Source organism: Sorex araneus, chromosome 4 (genome assembly GCF_027595985.1).
Source record: "Sorex araneus isolate mSorAra2 chromosome 4, mSorAra2.pri, whole genome shotgun sequence".
Taxonomy (NCBI): domain Eukaryota; kingdom Metazoa; phylum Chordata; class Mammalia; order Eulipotyphla; family Soricidae; genus Sorex; species Sorex araneus.
In genome coordinates this window covers 219,605,474-219,624,038 of record NC_073305.1, presented here as the reverse complement: position 1 = coordinate 219,624,038, position 18,565 = coordinate 219,605,474, and the positions used below count along the sequence as shown (strand labels likewise).

General features: G+C 58.5%; 1 protein-coding gene across 26 annotated transcripts in view; it reads left to right on the top strand.

Moving 5' to 3' along the window:
* RBFOX1 (RNA binding fox-1 homolog 1) overlaps positions 1-18,565 on the top strand; it is a 1,316,266-nt gene that overhangs the window by 968,993 nt on the left and 328,708 nt on the right. For 2 of the 26 annotated variants that reach the window (XM_055136068.1, XM_055136047.1), the window contains exon 1: positions 16,245-16,474. The exons of 20 other annotated variants lie outside the window; for them this stretch is intronic. In XM_055136068.1, the coding sequence (XP_054992043.1) occupies positions 16,376-16,474 (99 nt within the window). In that variant the 5' untranslated portion in view covers positions 16,245-16,375. Of the gene's footprint in view, positions 1-15,459; positions 15,517-16,243; positions 16,475-18,565 lie in introns of those variants that run through there. 4 more of the 26 variants (XM_055136064.1, XM_055136069.1, XM_055136067.1 and 1 more) reach the window with 4 other exon arrangements.

The following is an 18,565-nucleotide window of genomic DNA, read 5'->3' as shown; positions in this document are numbered from 1 at the left end:
TTCCTGTTCTCATTTCTGTTGCCTTGAGCATTTGCTATTCCCTTACAAGTGTTCTTTACCTCCCACATATAAGAGAGATCATTCTGTGTCTGTCCTTCTCCCTCTTACTAACTTCACACAACGTGACACTCTGCAGATCCATGCACGTAGCAGCAAACTGTGTGACTTCACCTTTTGTTCTGGCTGCGTAGTATTCCATTGTGTATGTGTGCCATCGTTTCTTTACCCAGTCGTCTGTTCTTGGGCTCTGGGTGGTTTCAAGAATGTCACGTGGAGCCTGATCTGGGGCCCGGGAGGGTAGAGTGAAGCGTGCTGTCTCTTCCATGTCCTCACCTGGAAAGTGGGTGCCCCCAGAGAGAATTCTTACTAGGACCATCTATAGCTCAGAAGCTAAGAAGGGTCGGACCTGGTCAGTCCTTGGGTGGGAGAATTCTTCACTGGATTTCTGGGAAGATGAAACGTGAGAGTGAAATGCTTGGGATAGCACCCAGCCCACGGTGAGTGATGCTTGGTGCTGCTTTCTGTTTCTGTGACATTTCTTAGAACTGTGTGTGTGTCTCTTGATAGGGCAGTGGTTATGTGGCGTGGGGGATGCTGCAAAGGCTTAGCTGGTGAGAAGTGGGGTGATTCAGGAAGATTCGGAAGAGGGATGGTGGAGACCTGCCAGAGCCTGAGAATGCTGGGGAAAATCTGCTCGCTGATGAGGTTCAAAATAACAGCATCTGGGGCTGGAGCAACAGCACAGCGGGTAGGGCGTTTGCGTTGCACGTGGCTGACCCGGGTTCGAATCCCAGCATCCCATATGGTCCCCCGAGCACTGCCAGGAGTAATTCCTGAGTGCAGAGCCAGGAGTAACCTCTGTGCATCGCCGGGTGTGACCCAGAAACAAAAAAACAAAAACAAAAAGTAACAGCATCTGGCGTGGTCACCCAGAGTGTGGTGTCGGCCCCTTCGCGCTGCCCCACGAAGCTTTCTCCAGAGATGCCTGTGGCACGGCTCTAAGGAGGAGAACCAGGGGGACGCAAGGCAGCGACAGTGGCTCCCTGTGCTTCCTTCCTTAGCCACAAACACTGCGTGGGGCTAAGGGGCAGCCCCCAAGGCAGGCCAGAGGGATGGGACGTGCTTCCGGCGGGGGAGGATGGAGCTGTCCTCTCGCAGGGACACGTGTTCGCAGCAGACAACAGGCCTGTTGTCATCACCTGTACTGTCGTTCCCACCACCACCCTCAGCCCACCACCCTCAGCCCCCCCACCCTCAGCCCCACACCCTCAGCCCCCCCACCATCCTCAACCCTACCATCACCCTCAACCCCCCACCACCATTATCCCCATCTCGGCCACCACCATCGGCACCACCATCACCATCAACTCCAGCACCCTCATTATCCCCACCACTGTCTCGGCCATCACCACCGTCACCACCGTCACCATGACCACCATCGTCCCTACCCCCATCGCTGTGACCACCATTCTCAGCACCATCAACGTCTCCGTTGCCACGGCACTCACCACATGATCTCATCACCACCATCTCCTCCACCATCACTCGCTCCCTGACCACCGTGCTCATGGTCCTCATCACCACCCCTGCTGCCACCCTCTCCCTCACTGTCCCCACCGCCACCCACCCAGGCAACACGCTCCCGGTCCCCGCCACCTCATCACCCAGAGGCCATGAGGCAGATGTGCACGGTGCCTTGGTGGGCACCTATGGTTGTACTGAGCAATGTTCTTGTGTTATTCCATGTTATCACATTGTAAAAAGCAGGGGCTGGAGCGATAGCACAGCGGGGAGGGTGTTTGCCTTGCACGAGGCCAACCCGGGTTCAATTCCCAGCATCCCATAGGGTCACCCGAGCATGGCCAGGGGTAATTCCTGAGTGCATGAGCCAAGAATAATCCCTGTGCATCACGGGGTGTGACCCAAAAAGCAAAAAAATTGTGAAAAGAAGATGTTCATTTAAAAAAATGTTTAAAACAAGGTTCCCGGGACTCAGAAAGTTAAAATAATTTTCCAATGATATCTAAGTGGTACAAAAACAAGTCAAAGATTCAGAAGCAGGGAAATCTGCCTCCATAGCTCTTATTTACTTCACAATCAAAATAATAGTATGAGTGTAAACTCAGCGACCCCAGAACATGCCCATTTAATTCTTTTCTTCCCTGTGTTGGGCTACCTCTAACCTGTACCTCTTACTGTGACACGCAGTGAGTGAGTGGCACTCACACTGTGAGGGCCTTTCCCACCAACAGAAATCCTCAGACAAATACATTCCGCCCGAAACTCCATTTATAACAGGTCTAAAGGGTGGGAGTAGAGATAAATGTTATAAATTCAAATGCGAAACATTTATAATAAAGCCAATCAGTGAGAAAATGAGACTATTTTGATGAGTACCAATATTTGAAATTGGGAGCATGGATAACTGATACTGTTTTCAATTAGCCTCATAATCCAATTCACTTTAGGCTTTTAATTTGTTGCATGAGAGTGAAAAAAAAATGATGATTCACACGCTGATAGAGTTGCAAGAGGGACTTCAGAAAAATGAAACCAGCGAGCCAGATGACCCAGGAAGAGCAGGCCTTCCGGAGTCAGCCCGGCCCCAGCTCTGTGCGTCTCTGGTGGCTCCAGGCCCCGGCCCTGGCCCCGTGCAGGGCGGGGAGAACGAAATAATCCCAGAGGTGGCTGCCGAGTGGCTGAGTGTGACCGTGAGTGCAGCGGCGAGAACGGGGCTGGAGCATCTGTGAAGCAGATACTACGGGATGCTCGGGTGCCCCTATGGGATGCTCGGGTGACACTGTGGGATGCTCAGGTGACCCTATGGGATGCCAGGCGTCCTCGTCTCTCTGACCGACGTTGGGGCCGCAGCTTGCTTCCACGTTCTCCAATGAGGGGAGCGTTAATGTGCCCGGGGGATGCTTAGGAGCCGGCGTGAGCGGGCTGGACCGGAAGAGGCGGACGGTCAGCCCACCAGGAGCTTGCCACGAGCACCGGCTGCTTACATACCCCCTTGGCGATTCAGCGGCCTCGCGGTGGGGGGGCGGCAGGGGAAGGGGTGTCTCGCTCTCGCCACGCTGCCCGGAAGCAGGAGAGGGAAGCGCGTGTGCCTGGTGGAACCGGGTGAGATGCGGCTCCAACCCCAGGAGGGTGCGTTTCCCTGCACACGGGTGTGGTCCAGGAAGTGGCTCCCACCAAAGGACGGAGATTTGGAGGGGAATGCACCTGCCTCGGGCGTCAGTGGCGAGGAGGTTAAGTACAAGCTGACCCGGATTCGGGGGGACGGTCCGGGAACGGAAGGTGCCGGTTTCGAGGCGAGAGAAGAGCGTTTACTCTCACGCCCTGCTTGGTGCTCTGGGGTTCTCCCGGGCGCGCTGACGCGCGGGGATGGTTGACCTCCAGCAACCCCCCACACGCCCCCGGAGTCCATGTGGGTACGAGCGGGAAGGAGCTGGCTCTCTGGCAAAGGTGTCACGTAGGGAACTCAGTGGCTCGGCGGTGGTGACGGGAGGGACGGCGACAGAGGGAGGTGGGCGCAGGCTCAGCACGGGAAGGCCCCGCGCGCCGTCTTCTTCACAGTGGGGACATGGGAGGGGACACGCCGTGGTCTGGAAATCAGTGGACTGTGCTGGGCGGCCAGCAGCGGAGGAGTGAAGGGCAAACGTTGAGGTTCAAGGTTAGACGGATGGGAGGGAGGGGCTTCCCTTGGCCGTCCTCCTTCGGGGCGTGTGCAGCGTGCGAATGTCTTGTTGGGGGGGACCTCAGACGGGTGGGGGCGTCCCAGGGTCCCACCAATGGGAGTTCTCGGGGAAGAGTCGGAGGGTCACGGACGCCCCCATGGGCTGGTTTCTGGTCCTTGGGGGGAATTGTTTCCCAGGTGCGGGAAGGTGAGCAGAGGGGCGGGGGGTGGGGCAGGCGGGTACGGCCCTGCCATGAAGTGACGCATGTGGGCGATGGTGGCTGGGGTGCCCAAGTTAAGAGACCGAGGGACACTCGCACCCGTGCCAGGCAGCACCCTGCATCTGTGGAGCCTGTGGGAATTCTGCAGGTCCAGTCCTGAGAAGGTCCGGACAAGGAGTCACTGGGCCTGGCACCCCCAGGCCCTCGTGTCGAGAAAAATGAAATGATTGCTGGGGGGGGGGGGCGGGGAGGGGTGTGCTCTGCTCCCCCACGGCCACCCTCCGCCCTCTCCAGCCTCTGGAGCAGGCTTCCACGAGTGTGGAAACGGGGGTTCATGCTACAGGTCGGTGGGGGGGGTCACCTCTGAGGGAGCCTGGTGCTGGCCCGCGATGGTAGGTGGGCTGGGAATTTTCTCATTGGCAGGAAGGCAGCGGGTGGGGAGAGAGGAGAAAGATGATTGGCTGAGGGCCCGAGCAATAGCACAGCAGGGAGGGTGTTTACTTTGCACACGACCACCCTGGGTTCAATCCCTGGCATCCCATAGGGTCCCCTGAGCAACACCACCAAGAGTAATTCCTGAGGGCAGAGCCAGGAGGAACCCCTGAGCATCACTGGGCATGACCCAAAAAGCGAAAGAAAGAAGGAAAGAAGGAAAGAAAGAAAGAAAGAAAGAAAGAAAGAAAGAAAGAAAGAAAGAAAGAAAGAAAGAAAGAAAGAAAGAAAGAAAGAAAGAAAGAAAGAAAGGAAGGAAGGAAGGAAGGAAGGAAGGAAGGAAAAAAGAAGGTAGAAAGAAAGAAAGAAAGAAAGAAAGAAAGAAAGAAAGAAAGAAAGAAAGAAAGAAAGAAAGAAAGAAAGGAAGGAAGGAAGGAAGGAAGGAAGGAAGGAAGGAAGGAAAAAAGAAGGTAGAAAGAAAGAAAGAAAGAAAGAAAGAAAGAAAGAAAGAAAGAAAGAAAGAAAGAAAGAAAGAAAGAAAGAAAGAAAGAAAGAAAGAAAGAAAGAAAGAAAGAAAGAAAGAAGAAAGATATGTCGCAGAGAAAGTCTGCAGTCAGAAAGTTCTGCACCCCGGAGGTCACAACCCAGAACGTCACACGCGAGGACGAGAGGGCCCTGCTAGGGTGGCGTGTCTGAGAAGAGACTCAAGAACCGCTCCTGCTAGCTGGCTGCCTCCCCTGCCCCGCGCCTCCTGTGGGCTCAGCTCAAACTCGTCTCCAATGCGCGGGTGGATTCTCCTAAAGACACCCAAAGGTGGGAGCTGAAGGAACAGGGGCAGAAGGGTTGGTGCTCCCACAGCAGCTGTGTACTCGGCTGCCCGGGGGTCGGGCGGGGGGGGGAGGGTCTGCACTCCAGGTAGTTTCCAGCCCATATTGGATCCGTGTTCAAAGCTAGCACCGGCAGACGTGCTTGGCTCTGTCCACCCTCCTCCCTGGCTCCTCAGACCTCGGCAGGCCGAGAGTCCCTGAGAATTCCCTGGGCACTGCCGCGGGGGGGACCTCGCCCGGGGGGAAGGTCCCGAGAGAGAGATCCTTCCAGAACCTGAGGTGTCAGCAGCGAAGGGAGCGCTAGCCAGAGACGGCTGAGGTCAGCATGGACGCTGCAGAAGGATCAATATTTCTGGGCATTGACGGGGTCGGAGAACCCTGCCGAGAAGGTTAGGCGGGAGGCAAACACGCCAGAATCTTCCGCAGCCACGCTCGCCTGGAGCTCTCTGTTCCAGTTGCATCAGAAAAATCACCTCCCAGAGAGAGAGAGAGAGAGGGCGTAGGTGGGGTGTGGGGAGTTCCCAAAGTAGACTCGGCCGCCCACCCTGCATTAGGAGAAATCACCACTTAGCTGCTGCGTGCCGCTGCCTCCCCCAAGCTGGGCCCACACCCTCACATCCTGTCCTGCGCGAGATCCGCCCGTTCTCCCCCGCCCCAGTGCCATGTGTCCCCAGAGCATCGTCTTTTTGCTACCTACCGTTTCCAGAAAGCACCAGGGGGTGGGGGGGGTGAGGGGGCAGTTTCCACAATTTCCCTGTTCTGTGCTGGTTGTTTCAGGTTTGGGAGCGCCACTACCATGCAGTTGCTAATGTAGCACTGTCGCACTGCCGTCCCGTTGTTCATCAATTTGCTCGAGCGGGTACCAGTCACGTCTCCATGGTGAGACTTGTTGTGACTGTTTTTGGCATATTGAATACGCCGTGGGCAGCTTGCCAGGCTCTGCCGTGCGGGCGGGATACTCTCGGTAGCTTGTCGGGCTCTCCAAGAGGGACGGAGGAATCGAACCCGGGTCTGCCGCGTGCAAGGCAAACACCCTACCCGCTGTGCTATCGCTCCAGTCCAAGTTGCTAATGAAATGATCAAAAATATGTTTAGAAAAAAATTAGTGTAACTTGTGGTGTCTCACCATGGAGATATTAAGTTTTCGTGTGAGGGATGAATAATACGTTACAAGTGAAGGCTTCTGCATTAATTTATTTGTTAGTGGAGATTGGTGTGTGCCTGCCATGAGGGCAGGCTTGAGAAAATTTGAAACAACGGTGGAGAGAAGGGGATAGTAGTGGTTGGGTTGGTGCTGGAATTTGGATGCCTTTAACAATTCATCGGAACAACTTTGTAAACCACAGAGTTTCAGTAAAGTGCAGGGGGAAAAAGAGAGAACTGTAACTGTAATTATCTTGGAAGGACTAAAAGAAATTCTTGTTAGCATTCCGGAAATAATTGGTATAGTTATAAAAAAGTAGTTGTGATTTTAACTGTGAAAAGTATATTCTGGATTAAAGGTATTCACATTTCAAAGATAAGACTCGAAGGGAAAGGAAAAAAAAAAGATGTGGGGCCCTTCCAATGCGTGTTGGGTCTCCAGGCGGATTTATCGGTGGCATTAGAACTTGTCACTTTTGTCAGACGTGGGGACAAGAAGGCGTCACAAGTGCCTTGGAGGTGGCTGCCAGTTTTTGCTGTTGACCGGCATGTTCTGTTAAGTGCTTCTGTTAGGTGGTCCGATGGGTGGGACTCACTCGGATTCTAAGCAAGGAGGGTCCAGAAACTAGGAACGTTAATCTCTGAAGCTCGGTGGCCAGTTTAGCGGTAGGTTTCTGGCAGAGGAAAGCTTGCAGTTGACTGGACAAAGGTTTCTGTCACTGTCACTGTCACTGGCATCCCGTTGCTCATCAATTTGCTCGAGCGGGCACCAGTCACGTCTCCATTATGAGACTTGTTGTGACTGGTTTTGGCATCTCGAATACGCCACGGGGAGCTTGCCCGGCTCTGCCGTGCGGGACAAAGGTTTCAAAGGTCTCAGGGGTGATTAATAATGCTGATGACAATGAGGGGGGGGGTGGTGAGGAAGGGAGGATGGTGAGGGTGATGGGGATGGAGTTGGTGCTGCCGACGATGGCAAGGCTGATGGTGACATTGAGAAGCTCAGCGATGGGGAGAATGACCTCCACGGTGATGGTGGCGACGCGGATATTGATTTCATCCACCGCACCTCCAGCTCTCCCCCACGTAACGTGTGGCGAAACGCTTTCAGATGTATTTATTCAGCAGCCTTGGTGGGAAATCCTTCAGCTTCTTCTTCTTCTGTGAATCTGGGCTATGAAAATCTCCCTTTCAAGATTTTTGTACCGATCAGGAGAATCTCTGTTAATTAGCGCGCTGGCCGGAAGCGATCTCATTCCACGCTTCATCCTCTGGAAACATCTATCAGGCTGTATAATTTGGTAAAAGACTCGACCTAACGTTTTGTGAGTTACAGCTGGGGAAGAATTAAGTTGACAAGGACGAATGTGAGCGCTGGTGTTCATTGAGTCCGGGGGGAAGGTGGCCGCAGTTGCGTGGACTCCGCAGAACGGAGCGGCGAGGTGCTAGCCGCCAGCCCTCCCATCAGTGCCACGGCCATGGGAAAACCTTCTCAGAAAGACACTGCTGTTTGGGCCCGTTGGTCCCCCAAGGTGTCAGCTCGTCAGACTTGTTTATGCCATTTTTAGCCGGAAAGGAGGACTGAGAATCAAAGTGACCCACAGTAAACTGAGGCATGCACCCATCCCAGAGTGTCTGTATCTCTAGCCCGTTATCTTACCTCTCCTCAGCTGCGTGAGGAGCACAGACTCCCTGTCCGTGGGGGGAAACTGAGGCGTAAAGGCTTAAAAGCACTCCAGAGACGTTTGTTTCCTCACCACCGTGGGGTTGTGGAGCAGCGTGTCTCTCACCGCCCGGCGCCCTGATCCCGGACGCTGAGGAGAAGGACCTGGGGTGGGATCCTGTTCCTCTCACCTTTCCTGAGCTGCTCCAGGTGGGTGGGGGCGGGGAGCCTGGACGAGAGAAAGGGGGGTGCAGCCATGGGCGGGGCGGGGCCGGGGGCAGGGGCCGTGGCTGCCCCCCTGGGTGTAAGCGCCCGCTCGCCCCAAGCCCCCACGCGTGTTGGCTCTGGGCGCCCGGCGGAAGAGCCGTGAGTCTCCATCCATTATCTCAGTGGCTCCCAAAGGCGGATCCGAAGGTTCCCTCCGATCCCATAATGACATTTTCAACAGACTGTAGCTCAGTGAGGAAATTAAGGGCAATTTAGTGAAAATTTTAATAGACCTAAGTTTAATCAATTTGAAGGACTGTCCTTTATTTGGAGATTATGTCCTTCCTACTTTTTTTTTGTATAAAAATGCCCTTTCTGTTATGAAAGGATGATGATAGCAGATGGTGTGAGGGTTTCTGTGTGTATCGGAGAGAGACACAGTGTGTGTGTGTGTGTGTGTGTGTGAGAGAGAGAGAGAGAGAGAGAGAGAGAGAGAGAGAGAGACTATGTGAGTTTGTGTGTGAACATAGTAGATGGAGAAAAAACCAATCCCACCCATCTCCCCCCGCCCCGCCAGGCTGTTAATTTTGTGCACTCCTATTGTTTTGAAATCTTCGCTTCCCTGGTTCACGAGCAGGGAGACATCAAGTCTGAGGCATCTCTGCAGTTCTGGGCGGGAGCTTTCCCTGACCCCATTACACAGATGAGAACACTGATCCCTGACGTGCCCAGCAGACCACAGCAGCCTTCACGCCCTTGCGGGGATCTGCCCTGCCTCCCAGCACAGCTGAAAATAAAGAACAGCAGCCCCCCCCCCCCCGCCACCGGCCCCTCAGCAGCCCCTCCTGCCTCACGGCACAGCTGCGGGGGGGCGGGCGGGGACGGAGCGCCCCAGTGTCACCGCCAAGTTCAAGACCTCGTGGGGCCTCTGGGGTGCAGGTGACGCCGGGGTTGTCATGGTGTGTCCTGCCGTGGGCTGGAAACCCTGGTTCTCGGTCCCAGACACCCGCGTCCCCTGCTCCTGCCCACTCCCCGTCGGGTGGGCCGAGAGAGGGAGAAACCGATGCCCCCAGTGGACCCGGGAGCACTGAGTGGGTCCTGGCTCAGGCCCAGCCGCCCCCAGGTGCCTCCAAGGGGTCGCTGGGGCAACCGTGATGGGCCCCGAGGGCAGAGAGTGACCCCGGGACTGTGTCTCTCCCCTGCTCGGGGCCTGCAGGGAGAGAGCACTGGGCCCAGCCTGGTGTTTCCAGCCCCTGGGAGACCCTCACCCTCCTGGCCCACGAGGGGACATGGAGGATTTCTCCTTCTTTTTTGTTTCTTTTACGATGGTGTCAGCAGCCTCCTCATTTAATTTTGCTTTTTAATGAATCACTCTGAGATGCAATTACAAACGTACGGACTTTGGTGCTTACGTTTCAGTCATACAATGATCGGGCACCCGTCCCTCCACCAGTGCTCATTCTCCACCACCGATGTCCCCAGTATCCCTCCCGCCACCCCCCCAGTACCCCCCATCTCTGCAGCAGACACAATCCCTTTGACTCCCTCTCTCTCTTTTGGGGTTTGCAATGCAGGTATGAAGTGGCCTTGGACCACAGTTTGGCCCATAGTCTACTCTCAGCACACATCTCCCATCCCGAGCGAGCCCTCCAACCATCATTTACTCAGTGGTCCCTTCTCTGCAAATGGAGGCTGATGAGGGGGGTTTCCTATGGCAGAGACCAGGGACCCCACTGCAGACACAAGATGTGGAGGCGTCTCCTTCTGGGAGTGGCCCCCGATATGTCCCCTCTTCCCCAGAAACCCTCCAGGCCTCCTCCCCACACACTTCCTAGGTGGGATGGGGGTGATTTCCGTCCCCGTTTATGGCCAGGAAACAGCCCCTCACTCACTGCCAAGATTTCTGGTGTTGGCAGAAGTGAGCTTCCGGGGTGCCTGGAACCCTGGCCGGAAATGAAGGTGCTCAGGCCATTCCTGGTGGTGGCTCGTTAACGCATCTAGAATCTTCCAACTCAAGCATGGATTCAAATAGGGTCTAAAAGTGTTCTTGAGAGGCAGCTCCCCGGGGTTCTCCGCAGTGGCAGGGAGAGAGCCGGAGTGGGGTTGTTCCTGTCATAAAAGTCACTCACACATAGGTTCACACCGCACATTTCACGTGACACGTTCTAGAAAGAATGAGACCCGCAAGTCCTTACCCCTCCCTGACCCCACTTCAAGCCCACCCTACGGTGGGTCCTTCCAGCCCCTGGTCCATGTGTTTCCTCTGTGTGTGAGTTCCCCATGATCACGTGACTGCCCTGTCTATAGACACACTTGGTTTTGGTGGATGTTTGCTTGGTTTCCACATATGGAATTTTATTATTTAGGTTCTGAAACTTCTCAAAGATCATTTCTTAGAAATCTTTCACGGAAAGCCTCATACATCCATCGCATTCTTTATCTTCTTTTGGCTCTGTGAGTGTGTGTGTGTGTGTGTGTGTGTGTGTGTGTGTGTGTCCGGGAAGGGGGGAGCGTTGGCATGTGCGACGCCCAGCAGTTGCTCAGGGCTCCCTCCTGTCTCTCTGCGCTCAGGAGTTACTCCTGGTGGTGCTTAGGGATCATGCCTGTTGCCAGAGATCAGACTGCAGTCGGCCACGTTCTTAACCTCACTACTGTCTCTCGGCCCCTTATGCTTTTACCAGCTGCACTGTTAGCGTGTGCTACTAGGGTGCTTCTGCCAACCCCCCTCAATTTCTTCTGATCGTTACCTCCTCAGCTGTTGCTGGAAAGATGATCATAGAATGTGCCCATCTGGGTCTGATTTAAGTCATCCCTCGGGACTGATGTCTGGAATGAAAATGATTAGGTGGAAAGGTTCCTTGGGCAGAGACAGGCAGAGGTCATTTGGTCTGGTTTCCAATTATAGTTACTCCCTTACAGCCATCCATCTGTCTGTCTATCCATTCATCCATCCATCCCTCTCTCTACCCATCCATTCATCCATCTCTCTACCCATCCATCCATTCATCCATCTCTCTACCCATCCATTCATCCATCCATCCATCCATCCATCCATCCATCCATCCATCCATCCATCCATCCATCTCTCTACCCATCCATCGATCGATCCATCCATCCATCTCTCTACTCAATCATCTCTCTATCTATCCATCCATCAATCCATCCATCCATTGATCCATCCATCGATCCATCGATCCATCGATCGATCAATCCATCCATCCATCCATCCATCCATCCATCCATCCATCTCTCTACCCATCCGTTCATCCATCCATCCATCCATCCATCCATCCATCCACTTGTCCATCTGTCCATCCACCCATCTATCCACCCACCATCGCTCCACCTCTCCAGGATTTTCCGAGCTCCTGCATCCTGTCAGACACTGCATTGAGCCCCACACTTGAGTGCTCAGAGCTGCAGGCTCCGGGTTAGAATCTTTCCACTGTTGTGCCCAACTTCTCGGCAGACTGCCCCAAGCGAGCGCTAGAATTAATATGTCAGACACATCCGGGACTTGGCAATCACACCGCCGGGGCTGAGGGTGCAGGAGGCCTTTCTGGAAGCTGAGTTTGCCGAGCAAACACAATTTCCTCTGCGCCAGCACCTCCCGCCCGACCCTCGTCCCTGTCTCCCGTCTCCTTCCGCCTGTGCCTCTTCCACGGGCTGGCCGCCTTCCCCGCGTCCTCTCCGGGTTGCCCAGCCCCCCTCTGTGCTGCCTCTGCCCTGCACCCCCGATGGAGCCCCCTGCTCCGGGGTCTCTGCGGGGATACCCCCTGGCTCCAGCACCGCGTCCAGAATGCCAGCCGCACTGACCCCGCGCCCCTCCCAGGGCTGGACAAAGGAGGCCCCCGGGGCTGGGGGCAGCTGCGTCCTCCCCCTGCTCAGAGCAGAGGTGAGAGCACAGTCCTCCTGAGGACGGGTCCTGGCGCCGGAGGGGTCGTTCGTGACCGTCAGGGAGCTTTTCCCGCTACCCCCCCGGAGGGGTCCCCGGCTCCCAGGCAGGGCAGAGCCTTTGTGGGGACCCGCAGGCGGCGGCTTCGGCCCAGGGACGTCTCCTGGGGGGGCTGTTCACTCGCTGGCGCCCAGAGCCCCCCCCCCCCCCGCCGTGGGCATCGCGGCCTTTCCGGGAAGGGTCCTGTGCTACTGGGTAGCAGGGAGACCCTCTGGGTGCCGGGAGGGGGCGGCCCTCTCTTTCCCCCACGTCTCCCCTGGGTGCGGGCGGAGAGGCCTCGGGGCACGTCCAGAGGCACCTCCCCAGTGCCCGAGGGCTGGAGGGGCCCGTGCGCCCACCTCCCCCGGGGAGCGCCAGGGCTGCGAGTGGGAGGGGAGGGGTCAGGGAGGGCTTCGCACCTGGGTTGGGGTCCCGGTGGCTCTGGGCCTGGTGAGCGCTCATGCTTCTTGCTGTAGCCCGGCTGTGTGTGTGTGTGTGTGTGTGTGTGTGTGTGTGTGTGTGTGCGCGCGCGCGTGCATATGTGTGCACATGTGTGCATGTGCTTCTCTCTATATAAAGCCCATTTGCAGCTGTGTGCGGAGGTTTTGAGTTTGTTGTCAGGAAGTGCAATGGCCAGGCACTGGGTGTTACCCATGACAGACCCACATTTACACGGTGTCACTGTGAGAAGTCCCAGCAACCCCCCCCACACACACACACACTCACAGACACACACAGACACACACAGATACAGACACATACACGCACTCACATACACACACTCACACATACACTCACACACACATACATACACACACATATGCTCACAAACTCATACTCACACATAACCACACTCACACACATACAAACACACACACTCACACATACACTCATACACACTCACACATACATACTCACACACACTCACACATATACACTCACACATACACACTCACACACCCACACATACACTCACACACTCACACATACATACACACACTCACACATATACACTCACACATACACACACACCCACACATACACTCACACACACATACATACACACACTCACACACTCATGCACACACATACACACTCACACATATATACTCACACATATACTCACACATACACACACTCACACATACATATACTCACACATACACACACTCACACATACATACACTCACACACACACACACACACACGCACACAAACACACTGCCAAGACCAGAGTGTCAGGGCTGTGGGGGTTGTTGCTGACGAGCGGCCTGAAGAAGCCGGTGGCAGGGAGGTCGCCAACTCCGGGCGTCCTGGGAGCTGGCGTGGGCTCAGGGCGGCCGAGAGCAGTTCCTGGCGCCTTATATAATGTACTTTGTTTTTCATTAAACCATTCAGATAAGGGCTTATTAAAGTGCCATGTATTATTTATCATGTTTCTTATGAAAATGAGCTGAAGAGGTAAGTCTGCTCGCCTGGGCTCTCTCAGGCTCTCCCAGTGCCCGCCAGGGCCAGGGGAAGATCGAAGGCAGGGGACGGCGAACCCCTGGGGCCCACGGCCAGGAGAGGGGGTGGCCGGGACCCGGAGCCCGGGGCAGCGGCCGGAGAAAGGGCAGGGTCCGCTCACCTTTCCTTCCGTGCGGGTCGGCCTCGCGGACGGCCTCCCTTCGGTGTGGTGAGCTGCGAAATTTATAATGGATTGAGACAGGCAGCGGGCGGGGAAGCAGGGACAGAGAAGTCGCTCATTTGCACTCAGGGCTGGTCGGAGGAGCGTGCTTGCGGCTTCCGTGGGGAAGGACTTCCCTGGCTGCCCAGTGCCCCAGTACGAGTGGCGTGCTCGCGCACAAACACACACACACACACACACACACACACACACACACACACAAACCCACCAGCCCTGCCGCCCACCCGCCTCCCGGGTGAGTTTCACCCACAGCCAGAGCGGGGGAGACCCCCGGGTGCTGGCACGTCCCCAGGCTGCCCGAGGGCCGGGCCTGTCCGGTGCAGGCCGGGAAGAGGCGGGCTGGTGTTTCCCAACAGAGCACCGGAAGCCGAGCGGAGACGCCGTGGGGAAGCGCCGGGCTTCCTTCAGAAAGCGTGTGGGTCAGTCTGCAGAGTCAGTTGTACCCGGCAAGTTCTGAGTGGCCCCTCGCCGAGACCATCCCCGGGGTCTCCGGAGGCATCTCTGAGTCCTAAGCCCAGGGCTCAGGGTGCTCCCACCCGCCCGGGGAAGCTCCGGTGCCCTGTCCGCTGAGCCCCAAATCCAACCCCTGGGTTTAAATCATTAAAAAAAAATATGGCTACTATCCCCGATTACGACTTTTCCACTGCCAGAAAACGTGCTTGCCTTTTTTTATTTTTTTTGCCGGGACCAAGGACGAGGAAGAGTCTTAATATTTTCTTTTGATCTGCAGATCACATCCTATTTTATTGCATCAGGACTCACGAAATCTACTAATGAATAATGATTACTTCGTAAAATAAAGCGGGGCCGGGAGTGGATGGGGCTGGGGGGTGGCGGGGAGGCAGGGGTGAGGGGTGGCGGGGGGGGGGCGGGAGGAAAGCCCTCCCTGCAAGAGATGAATACTGATTTGGCTGAGGGAGGACGGGCCAGGCGAGGGGAAAAAAGAAAATAAATAAAAGAAATAAATAAACCGCCGTAATGTGCCCGCCGCCGCCGCAGCCCGCCTGCCCGCCCGCCCCGCCCCGCCTGCCCGAGCCGTCCCCGGGCAGACGCCGGCCTGGCCCCCGCTCCTGCTCCTCGCATTGATAACCCGAGACCTGCCCAGAGCCCTGGAGGAGCCCCGGGCTCGCCTGTCCCCGCGGCTGGCCACTGGGGCCGCCCTCCCCGCCCGCGGCCGCTGGCTCCGATTCCCGGGGCGGGCAGGCGGGTGGGCAGCTGCCCGTCCAGCCCCCGCGCCCAGCCCAGCCCAGTGAGCGAGCAAGGGAGCGCGGGGCCCCAGAGCCTGGGGGCGCATCACACTGTGTGGGGGGGGGGAGGAGGAAGTTGGGGGGAGGATCAGCAGCCAACGCTCTGCCGCGCGCCTGCACCCGGCCCCCGGCCCCCTGCCTTCACCCCTGCGCTCCCTCTGAGCGGGGGAATCCCGGTCCGTGTTTATTTTGCCAGTCCAGGAACCCCGCAAACGCAACCCCGCAAACGCACCAGCCCCGCCGCCGCGGCTCCGCTCGCTGGCTCGGCCCCGGGGTGCTGTGTGTGTGTGTGAGTGTGTGTGTGTGTGTGTGTGTGTGGCGGGGGGGGCGGCCCCCACTGGCCCGTCGCGCTCCTGGTCCGGCTGGGCTAGGGGTGCCGGCGAGGTGCAGAGCTCCCAGCCGCTGCCCGCCCGCCCGCAGCCGCCGCCGCCGCGGACAGGACAGAGGGATTTTTAGCAGGCGCGATTTGAATTCGGGTGAGTAGGGGTTTCTCTCCCCCCTCCCTTTGAGGGGGGGCGGCGGTGGCGGAAGGGGAGTGGGGTGTGGGGGGGTGAACCTGCCCCCCCGGGGCGCATTTAACAAATGAGGAGCTTCTCTGCATCTGTGGCTGAGCCTAGCGTGAGTCGGAACCGCTCTCCCTCTCGCGCTCGCCCTCTCGCTCCCGCTCCCGGCTCTCCCCCACCCCTTCCCCTTCCAACACCTCCCGGTGGGGACCCCCCCACCTCCACCCCCCTTAGAAGTTGCCTTTTGCGGGAGGGGTGTTCCTCGGGGGTAGGGTGGGGTGCAGGCTTGCAGGGGGGCCTCGGGGTCCCTCCCCGCCACTTGGAGGAAGGACCCCGGAGTCCTGCCCAGCACACCCCCACCCCCCACCCCGCGGCCTCTGAGGGGGAGGAGGAGACCCCAGTACTTTCCCCCGGCCCCACCGCAGCGGCGGGCGTCTGAGTTGGAAGCAGCTGGAGGTTGGGAGCTGCTCGCAGGAGCCCCGGAGGGAAGGGAAGAAGGGAAGGGAGGAGGAGGGAGGGGGCCACGCGGGTGCGGAGGGGGTAGGGGGGAGGGGAGAGAGAGAGAGGGAGAGGGAGAGAGAGAGAGAGAGAGAGAGAGAGAGAGAGGGAGGGAGAGAGAGAGAGAGGGAGAGAGAGGGAGAGAGAGGGAGAGAGAGAGAGAGAGGGAGGGAGGGAGGGAGGAGAGAGGGAGGAAGAGAGGGAGGGAGGGAGGAGAGAGCCGCCCGCTTTGGACTTAGATAACCAGCGGGGGGGCGCTGGTAAGGACCGCGGAGCGCGGCGGAGCGTGCGGCTGCCAGCCCCGCCGCACTTCTCTCTCCGCCGGGGAGGCAAGATGCAACACCCTTTGGCGGGGGCCACCTGCGTGGCGCTCCCCAACGTGGGCATGTGCCCCCAGCTCTCGTGTGCCTTGACTTTCATGTACTTGCAGCAGGTAAGGCTGCGGGCGCGCGGCCCCCCTGGGTGGCCGCGGGAGGGGAGGGGGCCGGAGGAGGAGGAGGGGGCTCCGAGCATCGCCCCTCCAGGGAGGGCGCGCGGCGGGCGCGTGGGGACGGCGCAGCGCCTCTCAGTGGGTCCGTCGGTCGGTCAGTCGGTCTACACCCGCTGGCGCGTGTCTCCCTCTGGGCCGGGGGCCGGCCGGAGCTGGGAGTTGGCCGCTGGCGTCTCTGCCCTGCCCGGGGGTCCCTGGACGTGGCGAGTTCGGATCTCGGGGCGGGCTTCGGGGTGCCTGGAGTTGGCCCCGTGGCTCTCCCCCCAGTGGAGGGACGGGGGTGCTGGCGGAGGGGGCGGGGGGCTTTTGTTTCCTCAAGTTTGTGCTCTGCTGTAGGGGAGTCCCGGGGGGCTCGGGAGTGTGTGGCCAGAGACTCCGTCTCCCCAACTCCCCCTTGGCTATCGGCAGGCGCAGGGTCCAACTCCTGCCTTTGTCCCGTGGGCAGCCGGCTGGCTCCTTCCTCTCTGCTTTCCAGTTGCATTTCTTGACTTGGGGCTGGGGGGGGGGCGCGCGAGGAGGGGGGTTCCGTGCGCCTGGCCCCCTCCGTGTCCGTCAACCGTCCATCTCCCCTGCCCCATCTCGCGGTGGGGCTCGACTCGGGCTCTCTATCCCTCTTTCCCAGAGGGGTCGAGTCTCCAGGCCTGCCGGGGAGGCACAGCTGGGAGGATCTGGAGGCCAGGGCGGGCCCTGGGAGGGGGCCCGAGGGAACTGGCGGGTGTAGGGGGGGCAGGCAGGGAGGAGGGTCTTGAAGGCAAGGAGGACTCCCCTTCCCTGCCGGAGGGTGCCCTAGGGGGTCCAGGAGCTGCTGGAACTTTGTCTCCAAGTCAGGAAGGACCTTCTGCCGCAAAGACCCCCCACCCCCCCCACACACACACCACCTCCACCTCACCTGGGCCCCCGCCCCACTGCAGACGGACGGCTTGCTGGGGATCTCCGGAGTCCAAACACGTCAAGATCCTGCCCCGGGCGGGTGGGTGGCGTGTGACGGAGTCGGTTGCCCCCGGCCAGTGTTTCCGAGGTGTATTTTCTGCGGCAGGTAGTTCCAGGAGCAGCCTTGCTGTCGGGCGGGGGGGTCTTGGGAACCAAGGGGTGGATCCATTTAAATATTATTATATCCCATTTCTCGTTAAGTAGATGGTGCCAAGTGTGTGTGTGTGTGTGTGTGTGTGTGTGTGTGTGTGTGTGTGTGTGTGTGTGGGGCGGGGGCGGGGAAGGGCTACGTGTCCCAGGGCCTGTTGGTAACATGTTAGAGGATTCACCTGCTTTGGCCACTTCTGCGTCGTCCCCGTGCCTGCCTGCCCGTGTGCGCGTGTCTTACACAGTGACCCTCCGGGTCCGTCTCCCGGAGAGCGTCCCCACAGCGGGGAGCTTCAGCTGAATTCCCTCGGATTATTCACCTGCGTGTCCCCGTTGCCTCGGGCGGTTCTCTCCTTCCAGGCTCTTGGCGGATCAGTCCCCCCGGCCGGCATTCTCGGACCCGTCGGAGGCCAGGGCCGGCCCCCGTCCTTAGACATCCCTCCTGCGCGTCTCCTCTTCCTCCTCGCCTTCTCTGAAGCGCATCGATGCTCCTCCTTCCCGGTGGCTCAGCCCGGGCCCACTGAGGCCCAGCTGGGGAAGGAGGCCGTGTCTTGGAGCTCGTGGCTCTTCGGGCCAGGGAAGATCGGGGCGAGGGTGCGCGCTGTGGCAGGGGTCACGGTCGCGGGTGCAGGCTAGAGGGCCCACGGGCGTCGGGGAGCTCCAGGCCGCTGGACGCGGGTGGATGGATTCGGAAGCGCTTTAGTACCCAGGGCCCGCCTGCCCTCTGGGGTGTGGGAAAGGGGAGGCCGCAGGGACGCCCGGGGCGGGGAGAGGGGGTGGGTTTGCGGCTGCTCAGCCGGGTCTCGTCTGGACGCCCCTGAATCCCCACCTGGCTTCCATACACCCCCGGCCTCTCCCCGCTCCTCCTGGGCTCCCCGCAGACCCACGGTCGGGCCGGGAAGGGCCCCGACGGGCTGCGGGGTCGTGTCCTGACCCCGCTGCCCCTCGGGTGGGCTG